This window comes from Oncorhynchus tshawytscha, linkage group LG33 (assembly GCF_018296145.1).
Source record: "Oncorhynchus tshawytscha isolate Ot180627B linkage group LG33, Otsh_v2.0, whole genome shotgun sequence".
In the NCBI taxonomy this organism is placed as follows: Eukaryota; Metazoa; Chordata; class Actinopteri; order Salmoniformes; family Salmonidae; genus Oncorhynchus; species Oncorhynchus tshawytscha.
In genome coordinates, this window is record NC_056461.1 from 34,855,049 (window position 1) to 34,870,521 (window position 15,473).

The following is a 15,473-nucleotide window of genomic DNA, read 5'->3' on the forward strand; positions in this document are numbered from 1 at the left end:
AACTTTAAACACCTTACTCATCATCATCATACAGTATGATTTGTGCCTACTCATATTCTTTTAATTACTGATCGTAATAACTACACTATGACAACATCCTATAACATCAGTCATGGGGCCAGTTTCAACAGAGCATGAATGGACCATGCTTTTTAGTCCATGACTAAACTTGGTTAGTTTTATGCAACCGAACCATGGTCTCGTTGATACGGTATACAGTAGTCACCTGTCAGAGCAGAGTGAGGGGCAGAAGTCATGTGTTTAGGCAGAGCTGTGCTGTACGTACGTACCTGCGGATGGCCTGGCAGGGGGACCTCTGTTTGCTGCTGGAGCTGCCAGAGTGACTGAGGAACCTGGACAGGTAAACAGAGGATGCAATAAGGCCAGAGGAGGTGTGGTATATGGTCAATATACCACGGCTAAGGGCTGTTCTTAAGCACGATGCAAAGTGGTGCCTGGACACAGCCCTTAGCTGTGGTATATTACCACAACTCCCTAGGTGCCTTATTGCTATTATAAACTGCTTACCAAAGTAATTAGAGCCATAAGACTCCTGAACACCTAATCAAATGGCTACCCAGACTATTTGCACCCCCCCCCCCTCTTTTACACCGCTGCTACTCTCTGTTGTTATCATCTATGCATAGATAACTCTACCTACATGTACATATTACCTCAACTAACAGGTGCCCCCGCACATAGACTCTGTACCGGTAACCCCCTGTATATAGTCTCACTATTGTTATTTTACTGCTGCGCATTAATTACTTGTTACTTTTATTTATTATTCTTATCCATATTTTTTTTAAACTGCATTGTTGGTTAGGGGCTCGTAAGTAAGTATTTCACTGTAAGGTCCACCTACATCTGTTGTATTCGGCGCATGTGACTAATAACATTTGATTTGATTTGAATAACTGTTGTCATACCCGTGGTATACGCAGTGGTGGAAAAATAACTCAATTGTCATACTTACTCAATTGTCATAACTTAAAGATACCTTAATGGAAAATTACTCAAGTAAAAGTGAGTCACCCAGTAAAATACTACTTGAGTAAAAGTCCAAGTATTTGGTTTAAAATATATTTTAGTCTCAAAAGTCAATCAAATTGCTAAAATGTACTTAAGTACCAAAAGTATAAACCATTTCAAATTCCTTATATTAGCAAACTAGATGGCACAATTTTCTTTCTTTTGTTTATTGACGGATAGCCAGGGGCACATTCCAACAGTCAGACATCATTTACAAACATAGTATTTGTGTTTAGTGCGTCTGCCAGATCAGAGGCAGTAGGGATCCCCAGGGATGTTCTCTTGATGAGTGTGTGAATTTGACAATTTTCCTGTCAAAATGTAACAGGTACTTTTGGGTGTCAGGGAAAATGTATGGAGTAAAAAGCACATCATTTTCATGAGAAATGTAGTGAAATAAAAGTAAAATTTGGCAAAAATATAAATAGTTAAGTAATGTACAGATACCCCCAAAAAACAACTTAAGAGGTAATTTAAAGTATTTTACTTAAGTACTTTACACCACTGGGTATACAGTCTGATATACCAACTGTGGTATATCAGACTGTATACCCAGTGTATTCTCTTTTTTTTTTGCAGGCACAATGTGTTCAGACGGTCATGGTATGGTATGGGTTCAGGTGGATTTAAGACCTGGAGACCAACAAATAATATCTCTAATGCAGTATTTCTTCATTTTGGTCCTGTTTTTGCCTTATTACTACACACCTGGTTCAAGTAAATCAAAACTTGACTTCATGACTGAGGTGATCCTTTGAATCAGCTGTGTAGTGCTAGGGCAAAAACTAAAATGTGTGTCTGCAGGACCGTAATTAATAAACACTGCTCTAATGGTGTGCATACATGTCATCTCACAATAAGACAAAAATGTGTTGTTTCAGGCACAGAAACATTTCAAAACAATTTAACACGCACCACCTGAGTCTTGCATACTGTACATATATCCCCCTCCTTTAGCTTTCAAAATCTCACTCTGTCACACATACAGTACCAGTCAAATGTTTGGACACACCAACTCATTCAAGGGTTTTTCTTTACTTGTACTATTTTCTACATTGTTGAATAGTAGTGAAGATATCAAAACTATGAAATAACACATATGGAATCATGTAGTAACCAAAAAAGTGTTAAACAAATCTAAATATATTTTAGATTTTAGATTCTTCAAAGTAGTCACCCTTTGCTTTGATGACAGCTTTGCACACTCTTGGCATTCTCTCAACCATCTTCATGAGGTAGTCACCTGGAATGAATTTCAATTAACAGATGTGTCTTGTTAAAAGTTATTTTGTGGAATTTCCTTCTTCCTGTGTTGTGACAAGGTAGGGGTGGTATACAGAAAATAGCCCTATTTGGTAAAAGACCAAGTCCATATTATGGCAAAAACAGCTCAAATAAGCAAAGAGAAAAGACAGTCTATCATTACTTTAAGACATGAAAGTCAGTCAATGCGGAACATTTCAAGAACTTTGGAAGTTTCTTCATGAGCAGTCACAAAAACCATGAAGCGCTCTGATGAAACTGGCTCTCGTGAGGACCGCCACAGGAAAGGAAGACCCAGAGTTACCTCTGCTGCAGAATATACGTTCATTAGAGTTACCAGCCTCAGAAAATGCAGCCCAAATAAATGCTTCACAGAGTTCAAGTAACAAACACATCAACTGTTCAGAGGAGACTGCGTGAATCAGGCCTTCATGGTTGAATTGCTGCAAAGAAACCACTACTGAAGGACACCAATAAGAAGAGACTTGCTTGGGTCAAGAAACACAAGCAATGGACATTAGACCAGTGGAAATCTGTCCTTTGGTCTGATGAGTCCAAATCCAACCTCTGTGTCTTTGAGAGATGTGAGTAGGTCAACTGATGATCTCTGCATGTGTGGTTCCCACCATTAAGAATGGAGGATGAGGTGTGATGGTGTGGGGGTGCTTTGCTGGTGACACTGTCAGTGATTTATTTAGAATTCAAGGCACACTTAACCAGCATGGCTACCACAGCATCCTGCAGCAATACGCCATCCCATCTGTTTTGCGCTTAGTGGGACTATTATTTGTTTTGCAATAGAACAATGACCCAACACACCTCCAGGCTGTGTAAGGGCTATTTGACCAAGAAGGAGAGTGATGGAGTGCTGCATCAGATGACCTGTCCTCCACAATCACCTGAACTCAACCCAATTGAGATGGTTTGGTATGAGTTGGACTGCAGAGTGAAGGAAAAGCAGCCAACAAGTGCTCAGGATATGTAGGAACTCCTTCAGGGAAAAAGCATTCCAGATGAAGCTGGTTAAGAGAATGCCAAAAGTGTGCAAAGCTGTCATCAAGGCAAAAGGTAGCTGGGAATACTTTGAAGAATGTCAAATATAAAATATAGTTTGATTTGTTTAACACCTTTTTGGTTACTACATGATTCCATGTGTTATTTCATAGTTTTGATGTCTTCACTATTATTCAACAATGTAGAAAATAGTTTTAAAAAATAAAGAAAAACCCTTGAATGAGTAGATGTGTCCAAACTTTTGACGGGTACTGTATCTCTCTCTCTACCTGTGTGCTCGGCCGGCAACCCTCCTTCGATGAATTAGACTCTCTGCTCTACAAATTAAGGACCGTCGTCTAGTAGCCACACATCATGTGTGCATCAATCAGGTCCAAGGAAGTGGCGAGGTTGGGGAGCAGGAGATGGATGAAGCAGGGAGGGAAGAAGAGGAGAGAATGGGGGAACAAATGACGGGGAGGGTTGTTAAATGCAGAGTGAGAAGAGAGATAGTTAGAGCGTGGTGATGGAGTAACTTCAGGAGAGAAAGGAGCAGTAAAATTTCTGGAAATCACCTAAGGTCTGCCTATACAATGGACAAAATGCAGAGAATATAGAATAACCCAATACAAAATAAATTATAACATGTACTTTTCACATTTCACCTGCTGTCTACAACAGCTATGGCTGGCTCTCACTGACTACTGGTTGTAAGTAAGCTACACTGAACAAAAATATCAAATGCAACATTAAACAATTTCAAAGATTTTACCAAGTTACAGTTCATTTAAGGAAATCAGTCTACTGAAATAAATTCATTAGGCCATAATCTATGGACTTCACATGACTGGGAATACAGATATGCATTCGATGGTCACAGATATCTTTAAAAAAGTAGGGCCGTGGATCAGAAAAAAACAGTCAGTATCTGGTGTGACCACCATTTGCCTCATGCAGCACATCTCCTTTGCATAAAGTTGATCAGGCTGTTGATTGTCCCACTCCTCTTCAATGGCTGTGCAAAGTTGTTGGATATTGACGGGAACTGGAACACAATGTCGTAAACAATCAAGAGCACCCCAAACATACTCAATGGGTGACATGTCTAGTGAGTATGCGAGCCATGGAAGAACTGGGACATTTTCAACTTCCAGGAATTGTGTACAGATCCTTACGCTATGGGGCTGTGCATTATCATGCTGAAGCATGAGTTGATGGCGGCAGATGAATGGCACGACTATGGGCCTCAGGATCTCGTCACAGTATCTCTGTGTATTCAAATTTCCATCGATAAAATGCAATTGCGTTCGTTGTCCGTAGCTTATGCCTGACCATACCATAACCCCACCACCGCCATGGGGCACTCTGTTCACAACACTGACATCAGCAAACCGCTCGCCCACACGACGCCATCTGACCGGTACAGTTGAAACCAGGACTCAGCAGTCAAGAGCACACATCTCCAGCATGCCAGTGACCATTGAAGGTGAGCATTTGTCCACTGAAGCCGCACTGCAGTCTGGTCAAGACCATACATGTATACATGTGGTCTGCGGTTGTGACGCCGGTTGGATGTACTGCCAAATTCCTTAAAATTACGTTGGAGGCGGCTTATGGTAGAAAAATTTACATTCAGTTCTCTGGCAACAGCTCCGGTGGACATTCCTGCAGCCAGCATGCCAATTGCATGCTCCCTCATGGGACCAACACTTTACATGTTGCATTTATATTTTTTGTTCAGTATACAATGCATTTGGAAAGTATTCAGACCCCTTGACTTTTTACACATTTTGTTACGTTACAGCCTTATTCTAAAATGAATTAAATAATTTTCCCCCTCATCAATCTACACACAATACCCAATAATGACAAAGCAAAAACAGTTGTTTTTTTACATTTTTGAAGATTTATTACAAATTAAAAACTGAAATATGACATTTACATAAGTATTCAGACCCTTTACTCAGTACAGCCTCGAGTCTTCTTGGGTATGACGCTACAAGCTTGGCACACCTGTATTGCAAACTAGTGAGGGTCCAAAAAGGTGACACTTTTTTTGCTAGGGGGAAATGCAGGTTAACTAATTAAACTAATTAAACAAAGAATATGATCTACATGATCACATAATCAGTCTGTGTGTAAAATAAAGTGTTTAAGCTAACTTGCAGCTAAAAAATGAAAATAAAGCAATCCAATGTTATTTGTTGCCTAGACTTTATTGCAAATGACACTCAAGTCTTGAGAAAAAAACAATACACTAATATTGCAGTTAGCCATGACAGCATTTATAATAGACCGCTTGTGACCACACACATCCAAATATTGCACTTGGGAAAAAAACATCTTAAAGTAGAAATAGAATGAAACAAACAGGCATTCTATTTTTGCTCTATTATAGTGGCCACTATAGTCGACATAGATCAAGCGCACAAGGCTGCATGTGTGCAAAAATAACGTTCACCGGATAAAAATAATAATATTCCCCCTCACTCATACACAAGTGTTACTGTCAAATTCAACACAACAAAAGCAGTATCTTTGGGCTACACATTATTATATTGTACACTTTCTGCCTGTGGACATCGGTTCTACAACGTGCCAGTAGAGCATGATACCCTTTTGTTGGCATAATTGATCACTTTCAGGCAGAGAGTATACCTGGCATAATCCTTTTTATATCCACTGTAATGAAAAAGTTAGAAAGAGGGAAAGTGTGTGGCGTTCCTTTCACCTCTACGGTGACATCCAGCTTAAACCAGGCCCAGCTCCACTTCATCCCTGTATCCACTTGCTTAATACTGTAATGACCTTACTAGATCATAATGGAACAATTGTCCAGACAGAGGATTGTGTTTTACGAATTGACTGTTTATTAACCCAACTTCACACAGGCTACTGTTTGGCTGTAGCCCACGCCAAATAAACAAAGGATACTCCACAAACCAACCGTGAGCTTCTCTTGTGGAGCCCAGACGTAAGAGAAAGAACAATGGCTAAACCTGGTCTTAACTTCCAATGCTCCAACCCCCCTCCATGCCACTCCGCCAACCACCAGGATGCCCGGCATCAGAACATTCCAGGCATTCCCATGATTGGCAGATAGCAGGTTGATTGGCATGTCGGACACCGCGAACACTGGGTACTGGTAAGTACAACACAACCAACTAATTGCCTAAACCATAACACTGTGCGGGTTGCTACAATACTTAATTAATAACCTCTTTGGGCTGAGATCCCGCTAACGGGATCGATATGACAACAGCCAGTGAAAGTGCAGGGCGCCAAATACAAAACAGAAATTCCATAATTAAAATTCCTCAAACGTACAAGAATTTTACACCATTTTAAAGATACCATTCTTGTTAATCCCATCACAGTGTCCGATTTCAAAAAGGCATTACGACGAAAGCAAACCAAACGATTATGTTAGGTCAGAGCCAAGTCACAGAAAAACACAGCCATTTTTCCAGCCAAAGAGAGGAGTCACAAAAAGCAGAAATAGAGATAAATTAATCACTAACCTTTGATGATCTTCATCAGATGACACTCATATGACTTCATGTTACACAATACATGTATGTTTTGTTCGATAAAGTTCATATTTATATAAAAAAATCTCAGTATATATTGGCGCGTTACGTTCAGTAGTTCCAAAACATCCGGTGATTTTGCAGAGAGCCACATCAATTTACAGAAATACTCATAATAAACATTGATAAAAGATACATCTATTATACACGGAATTATAGATACACTTCTCCTTAATGCAACCGCTGTCAGATTTCAAAAAAGCTTTACCAAAAAAGCACACCATGCAATTATCTGAGTACGGCGCTCAGAGACCAAAACAACCCAAACAGATATCCGCCATGTTGTGTAGTCAACAGAAGTCAGAAATAGCATTATAAATATTCACTTACCTTTGATGATCTTCATCAGAATGCACTCCCAGGAATCCCAGTTCCACAATAAATGTTTGTTTTGTTCGATAATGTCCATCATTTATGTCCAAATACCTCCTTTTTGTTTGCACGTTTAGCCCAGTAATCCAAATTCATGACGCGTGATCACTAGAAGCAGAAGAAAAGTCAAAAAGTACCGTTACAGTCCGTAGAAACATGTCAAGCGATGTATAGAATCAATCTGTAGGATGTTTTTAACATAAATCTTCAATAATGTTCCAACCGGAGAATTCCTTTGTCTTCAGAAATGCAATGGAACTCAAGCTAACTCTCACGTGAATGAGCGTGGCCAGCATGTGGCTCTCTGGCAGACCTCTGACTCATTCCCCTCTCATTTGCCCCCACTTCACAGTAGATGCATCAAACAAGGTTCTAAAGACTGTTGACGTCTAGTGGAAGCCTTAGGAAGTGCAATTTGACCCCATAGACACTGTGCATTCGATAGGGAATGAGTTGAAAAACTACAAACCTCAGATTTCCCACTTCCTGGTTGGATTTTTCCTCAGGTTTTGGCCTGCCATATGAGTTCTGTTATACTCACAGACATCATTCAAACAGTTTTAGAAACTTCAGAGTGTTTTCTATCCATATCTACTAATACTATGCATGCAACTGGACAAATAGCAACTGGGCCTGAGTAGCAGACAGTTTACTCCGGGCACCTTATTCATCCAAGCTACTCAATACTTCCCCCAGCCATAACAAGTTTTTAACAAGCAACGCCTCATTTTCACCTAATTCTCTCATTCTGAAAATTAACCACAGACCATAGAGGGAAAACATCAGTTCACAGATAGCAGTTATTTCTTTAGCTAGTTAACATTTCACACAGATTGCCAGGGTCCAGTAAACAACTAACGTAATGCGTTATAACTTGAGGAACGGCAAGGAGTCGTACACCAGTTAATACTATAGCGAATTGGTTAGGTTAACGTTACTAACGTTAGCACATCGGATGTTGTAGCTGTCTGACTTCATTAGCCAGCTAACTTTCACACCATGAACTCAATTATTTGATCAGTTATGTTGGCTAACGTTGCTCAATATTTCTCTGGTTAGCTAACGGAGAATTCAATCTAGCTAGCAAGATACTTAACAATGCTAACAATACTTGTTCCACCACACTTTCCACCTCACCTCAAACTTTCCAAATGCCAGTTGTTTTTAGGTTACAGCTCATTAAGTACGCTTCATCACCTTCTCGTCCCCGTCTCCGTGGTCAGGCTTCTCACCTACCTCTTCATTATCTTTCAGGGGACCCGCTGCTGTAACTGGCAAACTGCCATTCCACTCTCCTGCTGTCTTCCCAGAGTGCCCGCTGATGCTGTAACTAGCAATTTGGTTGTCTCTTCTCTCTTCAGTCGCGTGCTGCATTCTGTTGTTATGTGGACGATTGGCTGAGCTTTGGATACAGCCAGCATTGCTCCAAACGCATATAACTCCCAAACTTTTCTCAACGTATCTACACAAATCACGTAGGTCACCTATTTTGGATTCAAAACAGCGAATTTTGCTGAAAGGTGACTAGTTTGCATCCCTGGTATCTGGGGAGTTCATCCCATTCTTCTCTGCAGATCCTCTCAAGCTCTATCAGGTTGGATGGGGAGCGTCGCTGCACAGATATTTTCAGGTCTCTCCATAGATGTTAAATCGGGTTTGAGTCCAGGCTCTGGCTGGGCCACTCAAGGACATTCAGAGACATGTCCCGAAGCAACTCCTGCGTTGTCTTGGCTGTGAGCTTAGGGTCGTTGTTCCGTTGGAAGGTAAAGCTTCGCCGCAGTTTGAGGTCCTGAGCGCTCTGCAGCAGGTTATCATCAAGGATTTCTCTATACTTTGCTCCGTTCATCTTTCCCTCGATCCTGACTAGTCTCCCAGTCCCTGCCACTGAAAAACATCCACACTGCAGGGATGGTGTCACGTTTCCTCCAGACGTGATGCTTGGCATTCAGGCCAAAGAGTTCAATCTTGGTTTCTTCAGACCAGAGAATCTTGTTTCTCATGGTCTGAGAGTCCTTTAGGTACCTTCTGGAAAACTCTAAGCGGACTGTCATGTGCCTTTTACTGAGGAGTGGCTTCTGTCTGGCAACTCTACCATAAATGCCTGATCGGTGGAGTGATGCAGAGATGGTTGTCCTTCTGGAAGGTTCTCCCATCTCCACAGAGAAACTCTGGAGCTCTGTCAGAGTGATCATCGGGTTCTTGGTGACCTCGGTGACCATGGCCCTTCTCCCCCGATTGCTAAGTTTGGCCGGATGGCCAGCTCTAGGAATAGTCTTGGTGGTTTCAAACTTCTTCCATTTAAGAATGATGGAGGCCACTGTGTTCTTGGGGATCTTCAATGCTGCAGAAATGTTTTGGTACCCTTCACCAGATCTGTACCTTGACACAATCCTGTCTCTGAGCTCTATGAATAATACCTTCGACATCATGGCTTGGTTTTTGCTCTGACATGCACTGTTAACTGTGGGACGTTATATAGACCAGTGTGTGCCTTTCCAAATCATGTCCAATCAATTGAATTTACCACAGGTGGACTCCAATCAAGTTGTAGAAACATCTCAAGGATGACCAATGGAAACAGGATACACCTGAGTTCAATTTCGAGTCTAATAGCAAAGGGTTTGAATACTTATGTAAATAAGGTATTTCTGTTTTTGCTTTGTCATTATGGGGTATTGTGTGTAGATTGATGCAAAAAAAACAATAATTTAATCCATTTTATAATATGGCTGTAATGTAACAAAATGGGGAAAAAGTCAAGGGGCCTGGAAACTTTACGAATGCACTGTAATAACTGTGGTTAGAGCCCAACAATTAGTCAGAAACTCATAACTGTCAGGGGTTGTAAATCAAGTCCTTATTGTCACTGCCTAACATTCTGGGAAACTGAAAAGAAGAGTCCCTCCCCTTCCCAACCCTCTCCTCCAAGAACATCCCAGGACCTTCCTGCCTTTGCAGTGAAGATAGGTCAAGGGTAGAGAGAGGGAGCAGAGGTGGGATGGGGAAGCTGTGCTCAGCAGTGGTGTGGAGGACATAGAGATATGGGGCTAGGGGCAGGGCAGAGCTAAGCAGTGGTGTGGAGGACATAGAGATATGGGGCTAGGGGCAGGGCAGAGCTAAGCAGTGGTGTGGAGGACATAGAGATATGGGGCTAGGGGCAGGGCAGAGCTAAGCAGTAGTGTGGAGGACATAAAGATATGGGGCTAGGGGCAGGGCAGGCCAGTAGTGTGGAGGACATAAAGATGGGGCTAGGGCCAGGGCAGAGCTAAGCAGTAGTGTGGAGGACATAGAGATATGGGGCTAGGGCCAGGGCAGAGCTAAGCAGTGGTGTGGAAGACAGAAGTTGTCTACACTTGACACTTAAATGAGACTTCTGTCAGAATACGAAGCTTGCATTGAAAACACGAGTCTAGACGCACAAAAGTCACTTTGTGGTCTGATTGTGTTCAGATCTGTCTGAACACTTGGTCAGGGATGCATTGTGTGCTGATTTCTCCTCAGCCTGGATGCAAGAGAGATACAGTATGGGGCTAGGGTAGGGTAGAGCTCAGGGTGAGGTGATGTCAGAGAGGAGTGGCCATGGCAGGGGTCAGAGCTCAGCCTCTTACCTGTTCTGTTGCTCCTGCTGCAGGAGCTGGACAGCGATCTTCCTCAGGTCCAGCACTTCCTTCAGCTCATCCTCATCCTCCTCAACTAGCTGATCTTTTTCAGAGCTGCAGGAAACAGGGACATGGCAATTCAGTTTGAAGCCAAAACCTATGCCAACTATGCTACCTATAATAGCATTAACTAAGTGTGTGACCCTACTATAGTGGCATCTATCCAACAACATAACCTTCTCAGCATGTCTATTGTCTGGGCCTGTTATTATATTATGTCACTTCTGCTATCATCTACAGCTGCTAATTATCAACTACAGTACATTAACTAGTGTTGTAAATGAGTTATTTAAGGAGACAGATAGATCAATATGATTTCAGTTCAAACTTATAGAAGTTAAAAGGTGAATTTTCTTCCGTTCCTCCTTTCTTCTGTCTATTCAAGTGTAGTGAAGACTTACCCAGACTCCTCTTTCCAGTTCTCCTTATCTTTGCTTTGGTGTGACTTGTTAAGAACCTTCTCCAATTCCTGACACACAGAACAAAAAGTAAACTCAATAAAATCATGTTATTTTTATTTAACCTTTATTTAACTAGGCAAGTCAGTTAAGAACAAATTCTTATTTACAATGACGGCCTAACCCAACCAAACCCTAACCCGGACGATGCTGGGCTGCCGCCCTATGTGACTCCCAATCACGGCCGGTTGTGATACAGCCTGGAATCGAACCAGGGTCTGTAGTGACGCCTCTAGCACTGAGATGCAGTGCCTTAGACCGCTGCGACACTCAGGAGCCCATAAACAGATATGTAAAAGTAAAATCCCCACACTCTTATCCAAGTTCAATTACAACACATTTCATTTGAACTTCAAGCTGTGTGCTTTGGCTGATTCCACAGGTTTCCAGCCCCCCAAAAAACTAACGAGACGATCTGTTGGCTTTATTCAATCAAATTTATGGCATTTGAAGCTTTTGACTCAATGAAAGATAAGAGTAGTTTAAAGCTTGTACCAAAACCTCCCACCTAGAGCTGTCGTTAGATAGCTAGCTATCTTCAGAGCTAACAGTGGAAAAGAACAGGCACTAATTGGACACACTAGCTCACCCAGGGATAGCTCAACAGTGGAAGACTAGTGTAGTTAATGGTGTACTGTAGTGGTCATACAGCTCTCTATGGATCCCTGTTGATGTACCTTTATACATGAGATGTAGGGTCCACTCTGCTGCCCGTCTGACAGGGCAGCATCTTCCTCTGCGTTGGGCTCGATGAAGTCAAAGGGTACCTGATCTACGGGAGCAACACACCAGGTTGAACCTCAGACTAATGTGCTTGTTGTCAGTTGAGCCCATCAATGCTCAAACCGTTTTTTTTTTTCAAACAGTCAAATCCACTGCATCCAAACAGGTCTTACCTTTGCCTGAGTCCATCTTGGTGAAGAGAGAAAGGGCGTCGGTGCGGGCCGTCTCTGAGACCTGAGAGTGCAGGCTGATGGTATCATCGTCAGAGGGCTAGAGGAAGAGAGGGAGAAGAAAGAGGAGGAAGCTCAGTGTTAAAGTGAGCATAAAGCATAGAGTTCAGGTCTACTGAACATGTCTGCAGAAGAACTGCAGTGTCAGGATCAACGAGCAATGGTTGAACGCACAACAGTCCTCAGTACAATCTAGGCCTCAGTTCAGCCTGACTACAGTGGGTGAACTCTGACCTCTGTCGCAGACAGTCTTTTATCCCCGTTGTCACTGCCGATACCAGAGTCAGGAGCATGGTTCTTACTGGGGTAAAAATCCTCCATGCTGCAGAGACATATAAAGGGATAGTCAGTAATAAACAGTCAGACAGTTTTGATTCAGACACATTCATGACAATTTCGTAAGCACATCAAAATATGTAGAGACCTGTGTCATTAATCTTCAAATATGTCATACCAGTTGTCATTACAGTTTTATGGCACATACTGCATATTCATGTCATTCATGATGCATATGGTCAATGGTCTTGTCTGTAGTATACTTAAGCAATGAGGCCAGAGGGGGTATGGTATATGACCAATATACCACAGCCAAGGGATGTTGTTAGGCACGAAGCAATGCGGAGTGCCTGGATACAGCCCTTAGTCGTGGAATATTGGCCATATACCACAAACCCCAGAGGTGCCTTATTGCTATTATAAACTGGTTACCAACATAATTAGAGTAGTAAAAATAAATGTTTTGTCATACCTGTGTTATTGGTTGTCAGCCGATTGGCATTCAGGGCTCAAATCACCCAGTTTATAAATATAATTATGATATGATATAAGAGTGTGTACCTGTCTGTGAGAGGCTGGGGAAGGCAGCGTTTGCCCAGAGAAGGGAGGTCCAGAGAGTCAGGCTTCTTATCCATCCTACAAGCCTGGATGTTCAGGTACTTAAAGATGTGCACCTTGCCCTTCAGGCAGATCTGAAACACACAAATACAAAGTGCATGAAGTATATATCCAAGTGCTGAAATGAAGTGCCCAAGTGTTCATTCAAGCAGAAATTAAATCATGCTGCCCACTAGATGGTGCAACTGTTCCTCAGAGACCATTATGTGTGTATCTTGGTATATCATGAAAACTGTCACAGCTAGGGGGAGTTGTTTCTAGGCATGATGCCAAGCTGAGGTTAACCTGTGTTAAATCGTCGGCACCCCATACCTGATACACATCGAGATGGCTGTGGATAATCCCATGCAGTGCCAAAATGGCATTTACAGCATAAACTACCACAGATGTTGCCACACACTCTCACTCACACACACTCACTCACACACTCTCACTCACACACTCTCACTCACACACTCTCACTCACACACTCTCACTCACACATACCTGTGCAGGTGGGGACTGCATAGGGTTGTTGTCGAGGATGATGTGCTGCAGCTGCCTGAGTCTCCTGTAGACAGGAGGGATCTCTGTGATTTTATTGCAGGAGAAGTCCAATCTGATGAGTGGCAGGTCAGCCAGCTCTGGGGAGAGACAAAGAAAGAAAGCACAAGAGGCATGGGTTTGGATATAGAATAAGGAGAGAGATTACCCTCAGACCAGGGGAGAGGACATAGACAGCTACCTACCCTCAGACCAGGGGAGAGGACATAGACAGCTACCTACCCTCAGACCAGGGGAGACGACATAGACAGCTACCTACCCTCAGACCAGGGGAGAGGACGTAGACAGCTACCTACCCTCAGACCAGGGGAGAGGACATAGACAGCTACCTACCCTCAGACCAGGGGAGAGGACATAGACAGCTACCTACCCTCAGACCAGGGGAGAGGACATAGACAGCTACCTACCCTTCAGACCAGGGGAGAGGACATAGACAGCTACCTACCCTCAGACCAGGGGAGAGGACATAGACAGCTACCTACCCTCAGACCAGGGAGAGGACATAGACAGCTACCTATCCTCAGACCAGGGAGAGGACATAGACAGCTACCTACCCTCAGACCAGGGGAGAGGACATAGACAGCTACCTACCCTCAGACCAGGGGAGAGGACAGACAGCTACCTACCCTCAGACCAGGGAGAGGACATAGACAGCTACCTACCCTCAGACCAGGGGAGAGGACATAGACAGCTACCTACCCTCAGACCAGGGGAGAGGACGTAGACAGCTACCTACCCTCAGACCAGGGAGATGACATAGACAGCTACCTACCCTCAGACCAGGGGAGAGGACATAGACAGCTCTCTACCCTCAGACCAGGGAGATGACATAGACAGCTCCTACCATCAGACCAGGGAGAGGACTTAGACAGCTATCTACCCTCAGACCAGGGGAGAGGACATAGACAGCTACCTACCTTCAGACCAGGGGAGAGGACATAACAATACCTACCCTCAGACCAGGTTTGTTTATGACAGCTACCTACCCTTAGTTCCAGGGGAGAGGACTTTAGACAGCTACCTACCCTCAGACTCTGGGACAGACATAGACAGCTACCTACCCTCAGACCACCAGACAGCTTTCAGACCAGGGAGAGGTTGAACAGCTACCTACCCTCAGACCAGGGGAGAGGACATAGACAGTTTCAGACCATAGAGGACACAAAGCTACCACCCTCAGACCAAGAGGACATAGACAGCTACCTACCTTCAGACCATGGGGAAGGACATAGACAGCTACCTACCGTTTCAGACCTGGGAAGGATAACAGCTACCTACCCTTAGACCAGGGAGAGGACATGACAGCTACCTACCTCAGACCAGGGAGAGGACATAGACAGCTACCTACCCTCAGACCAGGGGAGAGGACATAGACAGCTACCTACCCTCAGACCAGGTTTACACAGGCAGCTACCTACCCTCAGACCAGGGAGAGGACATAACAGCTACCTTTTTTCAGACCCCTTTACCTACCCTCAGATTGGGAGATGACATAGACAGCTACCTACCCTCAGACCAGGGGAGAGGACATAGTCAGCTCTCTACCCTCAGACCAGGGAGAGGACATGACAGCTCTCTACCATCAGACCAGGGAGAGGACAAGACAGCTACCTACCCTCAGACCAGGGGAGAGGACATAGACAGCTACCTACCCTCAGACCAGGGGAGCTGACAGCTACCTACCCTCAGACCAGGGGACAGCACAGCTACCTACCC

General features: G+C 43.5%; 1 protein-coding gene across 5 annotated transcripts in view; it reads right to left on the bottom strand.

The window, feature by feature from the left end:
* The window catches only part of LOC112231284 (leucine-rich repeat and calponin homology domain-containing protein 2), an 80,453-nt gene that overhangs the window by 24,746 nt on the left and 40,234 nt on the right, over positions 1–15,473 (bottom strand). For 3 of the 5 annotated variants that reach the window (XM_024397959.2, XM_024397958.2, XM_024397961.2), the window contains exons 5-13: positions 13,701–13,837; positions 13,158–13,288; positions 12,555–12,642; positions 12,264–12,360; positions 12,045–12,139; positions 11,311–11,378; positions 10,859–10,963; positions 3,579–3,647; positions 291–353 (exon numbers count right to left, since the gene is read on the bottom strand). In XM_024397959.2, the coding sequence (XP_024253727.1) occupies positions 291–353; positions 3,579–3,647; positions 10,859–10,963; positions 11,311–11,378; positions 12,045–12,139; positions 12,264–12,360; positions 12,555–12,642; positions 13,158–13,288; positions 13,701–13,837 (853 nt within the window). The remainder of the gene's footprint in view (positions 1–290; positions 354–3,578; positions 3,648–10,858; positions 10,964–11,310; positions 11,379–12,044; positions 12,140–12,263; positions 12,361–12,554; positions 12,643–13,157; positions 13,289–13,700; positions 13,838–15,473) is intronic. The other 2 variants (XM_042311077.1, XM_024397960.2) reach the window with 1 other exon arrangement.